Source organism: Syngnathus acus, chromosome 24, assembly GCF_901709675.1.
Source record: "Syngnathus acus chromosome 24, fSynAcu1.2, whole genome shotgun sequence".
In the NCBI taxonomy this organism is placed as follows: Eukaryota; Metazoa; Chordata; class Actinopteri; order Syngnathiformes; family Syngnathidae; genus Syngnathus; species Syngnathus acus.
In genome coordinates, this window is record NC_051108.1 from 968,509 (window position 1) to 983,695 (window position 15,187).

Genomic DNA, 15,187 nt, shown 5'->3' on the forward strand with positions numbered 1-15,187 from the left:
GTACAACAATGACGAAATAATGATGATCAAATCGTTGCTAGAGGACATCCATTATTATTCATTGTAATTTCATTTACCATTACATTTGTAAATATACCAACAAGTTTCAGTTGTCAATTTCTTCCGTCTGTCTGTCTGAGTGTGTTTGTGAGTGTGTGCGTTTTGTGTTTGCATTTACACGGTGGTGGCTGGTGTTCTCAAACAAGGCGCTTTCTTATGTCCTCGCCCCTCCCCTGCTATCCTGCTTTCACGTAATGAGCATGCGAGATGTCCATTCGCCCCTTCTCCGCCTCGCCTCTAACGAGACCAACCCAACTTGTTTGTAAATGAGCCGCTAAAAAGCCTCCAGCTTGCTAAGCGGAGATAGAGGCGACTACAACAGCCGCCGAGACGTCGGCGGCGGGCCTTTACGCCGGACCTCGGCCCCACCCCCCCGGGGAGGCGCCGATGGCCGATCCGGCTTTGATGCGGCAGCTAATGGCGAGCTGCCGCACATCAAAACGCTGGCAGGGAGCTCAGCACAGTTGTCACAAGTTTCTTTTGCTGTGCACAAGATCACGTTTGAGGCTCTGCAAAGTCCCTTTTGAAGGTCATCACAGGAAGTGGAGGTCGACACCTTCAAGGTTGCAGGAGAGGATGGCGCCGTTCAACTTCCCATGTGCTCTTAATGTGCAGCCTGCGGGACAGAACCAGCCCATCAATTAACAGCTTTATTATGGAACGACACATAGTGGCTGCATCATCGCGTCCTTAGCTGGAATAATGCAGCTTCAGTGGTTCCAATAATAAGAATACGGATAGCCATCCTAATGACCCGCCAAACATACGCGTTTGTGTGTGTGTGCGTGTTGCACAATGGAAAGCTAAGATGTGCAGCTCCGCAATGTGTGCATGACACCATGTGACTTCATGCTGTGCTTTTCATGTCCCAACTGAAGGGGTGGACTCATCAAAGGAGACCAAGAAAAAGTATTGACTGACACATCGGGCCGTACACAATCTTCACGTCCATGTTAGACGTGTGCGTGCCGACGAGTCATTGTGTGTGTGTGTGTGCGCGTGGGATGTGTTTGAGCTAAAATGAGAAGAAATGTTGTTTGAATACTTAAGCTGCAGCTGCCCCCCAGTGCCAGCCCCCCCGTTGCTTTGCCTCCATGGAGATTTGCGGCCTTTGAAATGATCACCAGGCCATGTGGTGTTTCTTAAATGACCATTAGGATGCCCTTTTTTTTTTTTTTTTTAACATGCACCCATCTGGGTTACCAACGCTTGCGTTCACATTTGCTTTTTCAGGTAGAAAAATGTCCGTCAGTGTGATGCAAACTAATAATAAATTAGTCAAATCGTTTTTGTCATGTATTAATTTAGAACATCACCGGTAGACCTGACTTTTGTTCAATTTATTCGAGTCAATTCTTAATTAAATGTCTTATTTAAATGATGTGATGTTGATGAAGTGTCAGTCAAAGGCCGTGTAGAACGTGCAATACCAATTCTGGCCAGCAGCGTCGCTGTGACAGCAAACTGAAGATTCCCCAGAAAGAGTGAACAGCGTGACCCGGAAAAACACCAGGTTCCCGACAAGCATGTAGCTACGAGCGCGCTACATTTACCACGCGATTTGAAGTTGGTGTTTTACGTGACGTTTTTAGGGACTTTTGTCGACGTTGAACCGTTTTTATTGCGTAGCGGGGAAAGCAATAGTTAAGAGATGGGAGTCCCGGCATTTTTCCGTTGGCTGAGCCGCAAATATCCTTCCATTGTTGTACATTGTGTGGAGGAGAAGGTAAGTACGTAGCATATTGGCATTCGTACTTGCAAAATTCAAAGCACATTTGCCGTCGCAATTTAAGTTTATACGAGGACTCGTTTTAGACTGTTTTCGTTTTTTGCACATCAGCCGTGAATGGAGTCTGACTAAATTGAAAACAAAATGGGTCGTTCTCGGCCCATGATGTACTTTGACTTCCGTCAATGCTCCAACTTTCCAAGTTGTCCAAATATTAAGCGGGCCGACTCTAGATTTCTATTTTACTTACATTTGGATGTTGCACAACTGAGCAGCTACCTTAATTTGCTCTGACTTGTTGCCAATGTCGTGCAAAATGTGACGTCATCGTAAAAAAACCCATTATTCAAGGTTTAATGGGAATGTTATTGTTTGTGTCTTCCAGGGTCGGGACTGCAATGGAGTTCGCATCCCCGTCGACACAACCAAGCCAAACCCCAACGAGGTGGAGTTTGACAATTTGTATTTGGACATGAACGGAATCATACACCCTTGTACACATCCGGAAGACAAGTATGAAGTGCTTCCTATTATTTATTTTTTTTACCCGTAGAATTGTGACAAGATTTGTCGCAAGACCAAGTGTGGTCGGACTGGCCACTTTTGTTGTCGCAAATTTTGTTTTTGTTGAAATGTCTGTTTTTGACGTGTCCACAGAGCGCCGCCAAAAAACGAGGATGAGATGATGGTGGCCATCTTTGAATATATCGATCGTCTGTTCAATATCGTGCGTCCCAGGAGAGTTTTGTACATGGCCATCGACGGCGTGGTAAGCGACTCGGACGCGCGGAACATTCCCCACTCCGAAATAACCTGACCGTTCCACTCTCAACCAGGCGCCTCGTGCCAAAATGAACCAACAGCGCTCTCGCCGCTTCCGCTCTTCCAAAGAAGGCGTGGAGCTGACCGAAGAGAAGAATCGCATACGGGAGGAGGTCATCCAGAAAGGTTTGTGTCCCCCCCGCGTCAAAGACGAACTAGTCGTCCAATTATCTGACGTGCACATCTTCCTGCGCAGGAAGATACCTGCCGCCTGATGAGATTAAGGAGAGGTTTGACAGCAACTGCATCACGCCGGTAAGGGGAATCAGATAGGTTGAGGTGACCGTTTGTCTTGGAAATATGTTGAGGTGACCGTTTGTCTCGTGTCTCCAGGGGACAGAGTTCATGGACAACCTGGCGCAGTGTCTTCGCTACTACGTCGCAGACCGACTCAGCAACGACCCGGGATGGCGAAACCTCACGGTGAGCTCCGCACGCTCACGTGGCGCGTTGAGACGGCGACCATGTCGTCGCTAAGAATCCTTTTCCTTTGCGGGTCTCGAAGGTCATCCTGTCTGACGCCAGCGTGCCCGGCGAAGGCGAGCACAAGATCATGGACTACATCAGGAGACAGAGAGGTGCCGCTCGCTCATGACAAGTTGTGCCAAGATGGCGGCAAAGTTTTTAATTGGCAGTTTTTAAATCCGCAGCTCAGCCCAACCACGACCCCAACACACATCACTGCCTGTGCGGTGCTGACGGTCAGTCTTCAGCGCACGTTGGGAGATGAAATTATTGTATTTTTCTTTTGCAACTAAACTTGTGTTGCTTTGCGTCAACCACTCAGCGGACCTCATTATGCTGGGCTTGGCCACGCACGAGCCCAACTTCACCATCATCCGGGAGGAGTTCAAACCCAACCAGTCCCGCCCCTGCGCGCTCTGCAATCAAATGGGCCACGCAATGAAAGAGTGTCAGGGTCTCGCCCGAGAAAAGCAAGGCCAGGTCAGATCACGCCGCATTCTCCGCGCCCTCGTCAATACTTCCCGAAATAAAATCCTCGCTTTCACCTCTCGCCCCCTCCAGCACGATGAATTTGCAGACACCAAGCCGGTGTGTGAACAAGAGTTCATCTTCATCCGGCTCTGCGTGCTGAGAGAGGTACGTGACTTTTTTTTGTGTGTGTGTTAGGCAGAGTGACACGCTAATGGCGCCACGTCGTCTTTCAGTATCTCGTTCGAGACTTGACCATGTCCAGTCTGCCCTTCCCGTACGACTTTGAGAGGAGCGTCGACGACTGGGTGTTCATGTGTTTCTTTGTCGGAAATGACTTCCTCCCTCACCTGCCTTCCTTGGAAATCAGGTCACATCTTCGTACTCGCAATGCCCGCCCTGTCTAAGGGGGTTTCAGCAAATAATCTTATACTTGCCGCTGTTCCCTCATCTCGCAGAGAGGGGGCGATAGATCGACTGGTGAGGATCTACAAAGAAGTAGTGCACAATACCGGAGTAAGTGTGGCCGGTGGCTGTGCATGGGATTGCGGGCGCTGATGACTGCGTGTGTGTGCGTACAGGGCTACCTGACAGAAAACGGCTACGTCAACCTTTCACGCGTGGAGCTGATCATGCGGGCCGTGGGCGTGGCCGAGGACAACATCTTCCAGAAACGCAAAGCAGACGATGCAAGTTTCCAACTTGACAAACATTCCCAGGCACACAAAACGAGGCCCGATTTGATTGAAAGCCTTTTCTGTCTTATCAGGTGATTTTTAGGAAGAGGATGAGAGACAAACGACAACGGATGAAGGTAAGTTACTTGGACTCTGTCGGCAGTCAACTATCAAAATCGAAATTTTTGTGTTTTCATGAGCGTAGTGGGAGCGGCAAGGCCCCGCCTACATGACAGAGGGCCAATTCGCCCCCCACGCGCTGGGTAGAGGTCACAACCCACACGCGGTGGAGAACCCTCGCCAGCAAGCCTACGACATGAGGATGCGGTCCAATCAGGTGCCGCCTCAAATCTCAGCACCTGGCTCGAGCTTCGCTTCTGTGTTTTAAAGGTGTGTTTGTTTGTGTGTTGTTGTTGTCCAGGATGCCGCTCAGTCCCTGAAGGCCTCGATGAAGAATGGCGCAGGCGCCAATGTGAGTTGCATTTGTCTCGTCACCCGAGAAACATTTTTATAAAGCTGTTCTCAAAGCTAAAAAAAATAATAAAATGTTCTCAAAGCTAAAAAATCTATTTAAAAAAACAAAATAATCAGGGGGGAAAAAGCAAAGTCGAATGTTTACTTCATTTTAATTTGCGGCGTCGGCAGTTTGCGGGCCCCAGCGACGACGCCAACAACAACAGAGGCATGAAGAGAAAAGCAGACAGCGACGACGAGTCCGAGCCGGAAGACAACGTCAGGCAAGTTGGAATGAAGCTGGCTGGCGGTCCTGCTTCTCCACCAAGGCGCAGACATGAATTGTACAAAAGCGCACACACGCACACAATTAAAATGGAAAGCAGTCAATTCCTGTGTGACGCACTTAACAAATCTGCTAAATCCGCCCGACTGATTTGGTATTCATGGAGACTTTGCCTTCAGGAGGCCCGGCGCGGCCTACGGGGAGCGCCGGGCCTCCTGAAGGCACAGATGCTGCACGGCCTCCATAATTTCAATTTCCCCAGATGTCAAAAGAGAATGAAGAAATGGAGGCGAAAGCCGTTTGATTGCGCTTTGCACTTTGCAGGTTGTGGGAGGACGGCTGGAAGCAGCGCTACTACAAGACCAAGTTTGACGTGGACGCTTCCGACGAAGGCTTCAAGAAGAAGGTTGTCCAGTCCTACGTGGAGGGCCTCTGCTGGGTTCTGCGCTATTACTACCAAGTGAGGCCACGCCCACTCCGCCTCACCTCACCTCCATGTGCTTGAAAATAGGGCTGCCACTATTTTGAGACTCCGCGAGCGGGGGGGAGGGGGGGAGTCAGTCTCCACATGCTTCGCAATCCAAAGCCGGTCTCAGCGGGCCGCTCTGAATTGATTAAAAGGTCCTAGGCAGACGGGACGTGTCCGCCGGGCGTTGCCGCGCATTCACGGTGCCGCTGCCAACGGCGTTAGCGTCACGCGCCGGTCGCCAAGAGGGGGGCCGTGAAACAGCCAAGACGTGATTCACACTTTGCTCCCGAAATCACTTGTCAATGTCCCCGGCTACGATGAGGACCTTCTCTTTGTTTTGCGTCTGCCACGGGGAGCTCCAACGGACCGCTGCCATTTGAGAGCTGTAATTTGACACGCTAGCCCCCCCCCCCTCTCCTCATCCTAAAATTAGGGGGAAGGGGGGTGTTTGAATCAAATTAAAAGCGCCATACTTGCGCTTCTGTTTTTCTTTTACTTGGGTTTTGGGGAATAATCGTTTGATAGAAGCCAAATGCTTTTGATGAAGCTCCTTCCAACCTAAAATGTCCAAAATGACATTCAGGACATGTTTGTGCTTGCAGGGCTGCGCCTCCTGGAAGTGGTACTTCCCCTTCCACTACGCCCCCTTTGCCTCCGACTTCAAGGACATCGAAGGACTGTTCAGCGACTTTGAGCGAGGAACCCAACCGGTAAGCGAGCGTGGCCCGGTGACGCCCACGTAAGGTCCATGTGAAATTATTTTGCGGTGTGCGCGTGCAGTTCAAGCCGCTGGAGCAGCTGATGAGCGTGTTTCCTGCCGCCAGTGGCAACTTCCTGCCAGAAACGTGGCGGAATCTTATGAGCAATGCGGTGAGTCGGCGGCACTTGAAGCACTTGCTGTGTAATATATTTGTAAAAAAAAACGTGTTGTGATACAGGACTCTCCCATCATCGATTTCTACCCCGACGACTTCGCCGTAGACCTGAACGGGAAGAAGCACGCCTGGCAAGGTGAGCTCTTCGCCCAGTCGCTTTGCTTCCGCTCTGTTGACGCTATTGCTTCTCCAAGGCGTGTCCTTGTTGCCCTTTGTGGACGAGCGGCGCCTGCGAACCACGCTGGCCAACGTCTACCCCGACCTCACGGCCGAAGAAGGTCAGTCTCGCATTTCAACGCCGTTGAATTATTCGTTTTTCTCATGAATTGAAATGAGTTCAATGGTGGTTGCAGCGAGGAGAAACAGTCTAGGAAGCGACTTGTTGTTTGTCAGGAGCTCTCACCCGCTGTCGGACTTCATCCAGGAACTCTACAATACACAATGTGAAGAGGTAACGCCCGCCTAAAAATAGAAGTGCGGCCGGCACTCACGTGGTAGGTCGGATCACGTCGCTGTTGTCTTGTAGGACACCACAATGCCCGCAGAGCTCTGCCACGGAATCCAAGGTACCCTATCACTCGATGATGACCCCATCCTACCAGATAAGTAAGGACCACTTGCTCGTGCTCCCTCCTGCACGTTCCCGGGCAGAAGGCGAACCGAGCCGCCCCGCTGTCTGAGCCGCCGGGACGCTCACTCGCCTTTGACCTTTTGTACCTCAGGCCGGTGCAGTCACCCGTCCCCATGCTGCGGGACGTTGCGCACAACACCGCCATCGGGTGAGAATAAGTGCCACAGTGTCAGCGCTAGTTTTGTCAGCCTGTCAATGGCGGTGTGTTAGCATGAAGCTAGCAGAAAATTTGCTTCCATTTCAATTGAGCACATTTTTTGTCTTCCAGAGTGAAGTTCAAGGATCCCCAGTTTGACGAGGGCTTTGTGTTCAAGGCTCAGCTCCTCCCCGGAGCAAAGTCAGTAACAAACACTTTTTCATTTTTCGAGGCTTGTAATGCCAAGCGTCACATGGCCTTGACTGCCTTCAGGCTTCCCAACAACGTGCTGAAGCCGGGGGACTGGAACAGGCGGGAGAACCAGCCGTGGAGGCCTCAGCTGGGTTTCAACTCCAACCGGCAGCAGGCTCATTTGGACCAGTCGGGCTTCCGAGCTCTGGGGTGAGTTGTTTTTTTTTTTTTTCCCTTTCTGCTCATTTACAATGTCATTTATTTTGTTATGCGTGTACAGCACTTTTTTCTTTCTCTAAATGTTTGTGTCCCGCCTCCACGCTGGCCATTAAGCAGCCATGCTTGATTATGATCTCCACTTCCTCCTCCGCACGTCCACATTATCATTAAGAAACGGCAATAATTGAACATCTGGCACCCCTGAAAGCGCCGTGTTTGGAATTCATGATGAGCACCTTTCTGTTTAAAAAAAAAAAGTCCTGCTAGAAGCTGCCAAGCTACATGTTTGACATCCTCTTTTTTTTTTTTCCCTCTTGCAGTCACTCGCTCAGAAACCAACAGGACGGCCAATACAACAATTACCCGCCACCGAACAACTACCAACAGCAAGGAAACTACCGCACGCCCCGCGGCGGCAATAACCAGTCCTACCAACGTAAGACACACGTGCGCACGGCGGCCATAAGCCAAATCGGTCTCTCCTTGCCTCGAGAGGCAAGTTAAGTTCTTCTTTGAGGAGGCGGCCACCCCCCCACAGCGAGCTCGCCAGGGCGTCTTTGTGTGCCCGCGGCCAAGCTCTGACGCCGCGCGGCTAAAGCGACAAACTAACAAGTCTGCCCACCCTCTGACCCGCTCGCTAACTTTGTCACTCCGTTTCGGCAGCAAAATATTTTGGGAGTTTTTTTTTTTTCACGTAAATTGCTTTTTCTTTTCATAGGACGACACAAAAAAATTACGCTTTGCAACAATGCATTTAAATTGCTAGAAATGTTGCTCATTGACATCCAAAGGAAAAACTGATGTTGCAACTGTTCTATTTGCATTACACATTTAGATAATCAAGCTGCTTTTGTGGAGGCCTGCAGAAATCCCCAAATATTTTCTGACGACCCATTGAGGGAACTTGGATAGTTTTGCAGGAATCAACAGTGTCATCTATGAAAAGTGGACGTCTGGGGGAAAAAAAAAAAACCAAAACTCTGTTTTTGTTTGAGCTGAGTCAAAGAGTCGGCGTGGAAATTGAAAAGGGGCGTTTAGTTGCCGAGCGGCCGCTAATCCGTACCTAATAGAGTGGCCAGTGCGCGCTGTCGGGATTGGAAGGCGTAATCCTTTTGTTGGCTTTTGTGCGCGCACGCTGGAGGCCCAGACGCTCTCAGATCACGACTAATTAAAGAGATTGACAGGTGTCCACTTGTCATTCCCCGGCTTTTCAGGCCCGGCCTTCTAATTGCCAGCCCGCTGGGTGGTCCACTTGAGCCGCGTCAACGCAAGACTTCATCAAACGGGAGAATAACCGGCATGGCGGTGGCGCCGCCCTCTGCCCGATATTTCCTACTTGACCTCCGATTCAAGCCGTGTTTCCTTTCTCAAAAGATGCCACAAATGTAACTATAGGCCCGAAAATTAATTCTGAGCCCTCCTCCCCATCTCGCACGCATAGTCGGATTTGAAGCAATCCCCCGCATTAAACGCAGATTTTGTGTCACATTAACTTGAACAACAAAAAAAGTCCATGCAAAAGTTCGGTATTATTAACGGATATGAAACTTTTTTTATTATTATATTCGATTTGATTTGTAAGAATTCGAGCTCCATTGCTTCTCGCGGCTTTCTTTGCTTTGTTTCAAAGACTTTTTTTTTTTTTTCCCTCAATATTTCAAGCAATTTTTTGGTGTGTGTTTGTTGTATCGAGCTGCTCCCTAACATTTAAATGATTGACAAAAAAACTTGTAGTAGTCGCAAGGTGTCCACGGCGGCAGGTGGAGCGGGCAGCTGGTCATCACCATGGCAACGGTGGCTCTGGAAGCAGCCTTTGGCTATTTTGTCTTGTTTTTCCTCAAGTGGGCCTTTGTGAAATGTTCGCCTCGATAGAAGCTAGCCACTTGAGGAGTCCACAATCCCGCCAGCTCAATGCTTCTTCATTTTTTTTCATTTGCTCAACAAAACATGCAAATGTTCCCCCTCGGAACTCCCGGGGCCCGGATTTGATCCACGCCAATGTCACGCGGCGGCCCCGTTCTGCCGACGGCTCCTTCGGGTCTTTGTAACTGAGCCTGACTCCGTTCTTTGTTGTGTGCAGATTCTAGATCGTCATCGTCCTATGAGCATCAGCCTCGCTTTCAACGGTGAGTCTCGAGCGGTCATTTTGTTTTCGGGAAAAAAAGTCGACAATTTCTTTTAGTAGGTTTGCAACTGTTTATTTGCTGCCAGACCCTCAATATTTCTTGAAAAACGCTTACCATTGCCTGTAGATGCCACAAGGTGGCGGCAAGATACTCATTTTGTTTAGATGAATTGGTGAAATGTGAATTTTTTTTAATACTTGCCAAAAGCATGATGCGAAATATGAAGTTGTTTGTGTTTTCAGGCATCATCCTTACGGAGGTGGCGGCAGCGGCCGTGGTGGCGGAGGTGGCGGCGGCGGTCGTGGCAGCGGCGGTCGTGGCGGCGGCGGTCGTGGCGGCGGCGCTCACGGCTGGGACCGGGCCATGCAGTCACAGCGGGGAGCCTACCAACACAACGCCAGCCGGGGTGGCGGCGGGGCTGGACGCGGCGGCTACCAGTCGCACTTCCAGCAGCAAAGAAACGACTGGCAACAGGTACCAAAAAAATAAACCGTAATGAGAGTCGTTTATTAATTGTTCAAGGTAGGCTTTATATTGAAATATAATTCTCAGTCAAAACTTTCTTCCTTCTCATTTCATTTTGAGATGGCAGTTGAAGGAGAATTTAACCGATGGCAAATAAGACTTATGCAAGTTTTATCTTCCTACTCTTTTTTTTTTTTGGGGGCGGGAGGGGGCAGAACACCCCTCCCCAAAAAAGCTTCATGGGTTTTTATTTTCAAATTTGATGCATTTAGTTCATCATAGTCATTGGTGATAATTCAAAGAAAATCCATTTGTCATGTTACTTGCTTGAACTCAATGCTCACATGAAATGTTGAAGTTTTGATTGTTCCAATTTTGGTAAACTGCCATCTATTGCATCTCCAAATTGTCATTGTTAGAGAAAATGCACTTTGTTTGCTTTTTAGGGCCACAACAGTTCCAACAGAGGTGGTTACCCTGCACCACCTGAGTCCAGAAGATATGTCTGGGAATGAGCTTTTTTTTTTCTTCTTCTTTCATTCTTTTTATTCCAAAATATACGTGGAACTTTAAGTGACTGTTGTACTTTTGAGAGATTCTCCAACAATGTCTTTTATTAACTTGTCCAATAAAAGAACAAGTCATGTGTTAACTTGCACTTTTTTTTTTTATTCTTTCATCCAGTGCAACTACTAAAAACGTCCAAATATGCTTTGAAATGTAATAAGTTCCATAATTTCATTTCAAACGAATAGTCTAAATTCAGAGGGCAAAGGAAAGATATTCATTGACAATTGAATATTTTTGCTTGAAAGCTGAAATAATTACGTAGTCAAGAGTCTGCAGGAATCCAGTCACATGTCCAAGGCAACGCCAACTTTGGCTCCAAAAAACAGCCCAAAAACTTGCACCTCCTCAGTCCGCGTCTGTCTCCGCTCCGGTTCGGTCCTACCAAGTTCTGCCGTAGAGCAAAGTGGAGGAACCGAGCACGCCGCCGGTGTAATCAAGCACCGCCGCGTCCGTGCGCGCGCGGAAGCCCGTGGGCGACTCTAGCGAGCGGCCCCCTTTCCCTTCCCGGTGCTCCTCCTGGACGTCCCGTTCGAGTTGCTGGTTGCTCGTCTTGGCCTCCGCCGTCGGTTCGGGTTCGCCCCGGCTGGGCTTGGCGAGCATCGGCGATGAGCGGTTGATCGCGCACAGGCCGCCGCCGCCTGCGTCATGCTGCCGCTGCGCCGCCTTGTCCTTGAGCTGTCGCTTGAGCTTGTAGCGGTGGTTCTGGAACCAGATCTTCACCTGGTTGGGGCTGAGGTGGATGAGGCCGGCCAGGTGCTCCCTCTCGGGGGCCGACAGGTACTTTTGCTGCTTGAAGCGGCGCTCCAGCTCGAAGACTTGGGCCTGCGAGAAGAGCACTCGACGCTTCCTCCGCGGGGCCGCCGACAAGGCGGCCTTGGTGCAGCCGTCCAAGGCTGCAGACAAGCCGCCCGACAGGCCGCCGCAGGAGCCCATCAGCTGGGAAACTGCAAAGTCAACACGAGGTTATGCCACTATTTTTTCTCCTTAATCCAAGAATATCTCACGAAGCGTTATTTTTTGTGTGCAAGATTTGCACACTTGCTTTAGTGCAGCAATCAATTGATCCCTAATCGAGGAAAACAGTGGTGTAATTTTACAGCCGATAAAAATAGATATGCACTCAAAAATATGACGTAAATATAAAATGTTACCAAAAGTCAAATGATAGGTTCCAAAATGCTTGCGCGATTTGTCGTCCAACAGTAATTAAAAGAATCTGACTACAATGCGGTGAATTAATAGATATGAACGGAAATCAATTTAATTAAAGTAAGAAAAGCACCAACACTAATTTGGGGGAAATTAATGCTAAATTATTGTAACAAATGACTGGATTAAAGTCCTTGAATTAAATGCAACTATTGTGAAGTAACTCCCACATCTTTTTGTTTTTCAATGCAAGGTTACTTTTTTTTCCTAAAAATAAACCTCTCATGTAACAAACTTTAAAGTAAACATTTTGTAAATTTACGCAACAAAAGGAATTTCAATTTGGAAAAAAAAGATTAAAGTTAGTAGGCCTTTTGGTTCTTTTTTTTGTCTCCAACTTTTAATCGTTTCTCGCATGCATCCTTTTTCGCCGAGTTTCAAAACAAAGGTGGATTAAATGGACTACACTGTTGCATTGAACTCAACTGTAAAGTATTTAAAACGGAATTAAATTGAGTGTAAATAGTGGCAAAGATGATCGAAATATATGTCAACTAACTTGGCGCGTATCTTGTTTCGGGGCCGCCGTACCAGGCCGCAGCCGCAGGGCCAACCGGCCTTAGCGACTCCTGATAGGCCGGCATTTCTCCGCCGCCGCCGCCGCTGCAGAACCCCCCGACCGAGCCCGAGAAGTGCGGTACGTTGTAGGCGTCGGGGGAAGTGGACAGGTGGGGCTGGTGTTGCAGATGGTGCTGATGCTGCTGATGGAGGTGCTGGTGCTGCTGGTGCTGCTGCTGGTGCTGCTGCTGCTGGTACCGGTACAAGCCGGCCAGTCCGGGCTCCTGCACGGCGCCGAACCTCCGGTGGAGGTCGTCCATGGGGCCGTGCTGCAGGATGTCGATGACCGAGAAGGGGGTGGAGTGCCTGGGGGGGCTCAGGGACATGCTGGACGGACGCCTCCCTACGTCCCACCCTCCCTCCTGTTGCACGATGAGGCCGACACGGGATGCAAGCGAGACCTTATCCCAGTTGCGGACGGGGAGGGGCGGGGCGAGTCGTGCTGATTGACAGTCAACGCAACGCGTGCTCCTCAGGTGAGTCAGCTCTTGTCGTTTTTATTTGAATTTTGTGGATCAGAAATCCCAAGAAGCTCATTGAATAATGAAAATAGAAAATGTTATCTCAGGATTGAAAGTTTGACCCGTGAAACAACAAACTTTGACTTTGATTGCAAACCTATTTTAAGTATGAAAAAAGTGGATTTATCTTCACAGCGATGTTTTTCCTAATTAGTGATGCGATGGGTTGCTTTAAGTATAACTGCAGTTTATGACTGAGTTTGACTTTGGCTGCTTGTGCACATTGCTTTGCTCTCGGTGTCACTTTGACCAATAAGCATTCAAGGAATGAGGCCCACTCCTAGCGCGGCTGTGGAGGAGGAGAAGGAGGCAAGTTATGCATTTGCACATGCGAGTGTGTTTATACGTAATTGGTCAAGCTCCTGCTGCCACCTAGCGTCATTGCGATGAACTGCATGTTAGTGTTCCAGGCGCTCGATGCAAATGTCAAGCAGGTGGCCTGTTATGTTGCACATGAAATACTAATTATAGAATAATGACAGCAAAAACATAACAAAATGAATACGTACGACTTAAGAACTGCAATTTTTTTCATCTATTTTTCGCCATATGACGTCACAGGTGGACAAGTCCTCATTACAACGTGACGTCACAGATCTGACCACAGCGTGAGTCTTTACCACAATTGATTGTCTTTGTCACGATTTTTCGTTAATTTTGCTGTTATATATAGTTTATTGTGTGCATCAAATGCTCGACTGGCTTCCCTCGATTCGATATCATCGTGATATTGATCATGGAATTAGAAAATGAATGATATTAAACATATTTTTTAGCTGAGATATGATCAAACGTTTTCAAGTCCTAATGATGGGTGCACGTGGAGGGAGGAGGGAGGGGTCTCCCTCACCCCCCACTGTCACCGCCACTATAGCCTGACTTCAACTGCGCGTCCTCGTGCACACGCACACACATTTCCACTGCAAAACATGCAATTCGTCTTTATTTATATCGCGCTTTGTTTCGTTGTAACAAAGCGCTTTGCAAAACCGTAAAACAATACAACAAAAAACATTGACAATAATACACACAATAATTTGGCTCCTATGAACATCATGCATGTAACGTTCCGTCCATACAAACAAAATACATTTTTAATGTTTTGCCAATTTCTGGGGTATATTTTGAGCACAGTTTTCACACATTACTGAAAATGAAATAAACTGCACCAAAATGTAAATGGTATCAAATACCACACTGAAAAAAAACGTCGTTCGAACATGGAGATTGGCTGCACGTGAGTTAAGATAACGTGGTGGATTAAACACCAAGTCAGCAGCCAAACGATGGTCTTCTTTTCAGTGACATCGAACCGAAGTTAATTTTATAAATGCATAAAAAGTACAAAACGTTGCGCAACATTACAAATAATTTATAAAACACTAACAGTCTGTCGACGTAAAATAAGATCTTTTTTTATCAACATTCAAAAAATACGGAAAGACCAACATTCAAAAAGGGTGCTTCAACTCCCGTATGTTTTGTATTCAATCAAGTGTCGTGCATGCGCACGCAGGCGCCTCAGGTCCAGTTGGCGTTCCAGCAGGTGAGCCGCGCGAGGGCCCTTTGGGGGACGTGCGCGTAGGCGCAGAGCGGAAAGGCCAGCCGCCTGTCGAGCATTCCCTTGGGCCGCTCGCCCGGCTTTGCATCGCGCAGCACAACCGCCGGGACCGCGAACCCCTGCTGCGCCTGCGCCCGCAGCAACCGCAGCGCCTCCAGGCTGCGCTCGGCGCGCGCGCGCTTCATCTTGTAGCGGTGGTTCTGGAACCAGATCTTCACCTGGTTGGGGGTGAGCCGGATGCGCCCGGCTAGGTGCTCCCTTTCGGGCGCCGACAGGTAATGTTGCTGCCGGAAGCGACGCTCCAGTTCCAACGTTTGCGCTTTGGAGAACAGGACGCGACGCTTCCTGCCGCCGCCGCCGCAGACGCGCTCGCCGGGGTCGCGCGCCGCGTCCGATGACGCTCCTGGTAGCGCGTGCACTGCAGAAGACGAATTAAAAGACGTCAAAACGGGCTGCGCTCATCCACCGAGTCGTCAAAAAGATAAATAGTCGCTCTACGAGGCTGAGGTTCGAACCCAGAAATAGCTCAGATGTGTGCGCTCACGTGACAGGTCGAGGTGATTCCCTGTGGGGTTCCCCTCGGGCGCGGCCTCGGCGTTGGCCTCGTCCTCTTCCGGGTCTTCGGCACCGGAACCACAGCAAGTCCCCGCAGCAGAGTCTGGCAGGTCCAGAATGTCCCGTACCGAGAAGCCGAC

At 49.2% G+C, this 15,187-nt stretch overlaps 3 protein-coding genes across 6 annotated transcripts; 1 reads left to right on the forward strand and 2 right to left on the reverse strand.

The window, feature by feature from the left end:
* The first annotated feature begins 1,553 nt into the window (after positions 1-1,553).
* xrn2 (5'-3' exoribonuclease 2) lies at positions 1,554-10,725 on the forward strand. Of its 4 annotated transcripts, none has more exons than XM_037244836.1 (32): positions 1,554-1,786; positions 2,175-2,302; positions 2,447-2,558; positions 2,626-2,737; positions 2,808-2,866; positions 2,945-3,034; positions 3,117-3,189; positions 3,262-3,312; positions 3,399-3,556; positions 3,638-3,712; positions 3,781-3,914; positions 4,003-4,060; positions 4,126-4,233; positions 4,314-4,358; positions 4,427-4,558; positions 4,643-4,693; positions 4,867-4,958; positions 5,285-5,420; positions 6,032-6,139; positions 6,210-6,299; positions 6,368-6,440; positions 6,499-6,582; positions 6,658-6,755; positions 6,831-6,910; positions 7,027-7,083; positions 7,204-7,272; positions 7,345-7,473; positions 7,803-7,918; positions 9,563-9,608; positions 9,851-9,908; positions 9,951-10,082; positions 10,520-10,725. In XM_037244836.1, the coding sequence occupies exons 1-32, from the start codon at positions 1,712-1,714 to the stop codon at positions 10,586-10,588; spliced, it is 2,898 nt and encodes a 965-aa protein (XP_037100731.1). In that variant the 5' UTR covers positions 1,554-1,711; the 3' UTR covers positions 10,589-10,725. The 4 variants fall into 4 exon arrangements, with proteins under 4 accessions (XP_037100731.1, XP_037100732.1, XP_037100733.1 ...); XM_037244837.1 differs by having other exon boundaries at positions 9,851-9,873; positions 9,916-10,082; XM_037244838.1 differs by having other exon boundaries at positions 9,851-9,867; positions 9,925-10,082.
* On the reverse strand, positions 10,580-12,760 carry LOC119118090 (homeobox protein Nkx-2.4-like). Its single transcript, XM_037244840.1, has 2 exons — positions 12,352-12,760; positions 10,580-11,587 (listed from the first exon to the last, which is right to left on the reverse strand). The coding sequence occupies exons 1-2, from the start codon at positions 12,734-12,736 to the stop codon at positions 11,022-11,024; spliced, it is 951 nt and encodes a 316-aa protein (XP_037100735.1). The 5' UTR covers positions 12,737-12,760; the 3' UTR covers positions 10,580-11,021.
* A 1,070-nt stretch (positions 12,761-13,830) lies between these two features.
* On the reverse strand, positions 13,831-14,950 carry LOC119118376 (homeobox protein Nkx-2.2-like; the record flags this gene model as incomplete). The annotated part of the gene is made up of 1 exon (XM_037245356.1): positions 13,831-14,950. A coding segment is annotated over one exon (498 nt), but the record flags the coding sequence as incomplete, so codon positions are not given.
* Between the last annotated feature and the right edge of the window lie 237 nt (positions 14,951-15,187).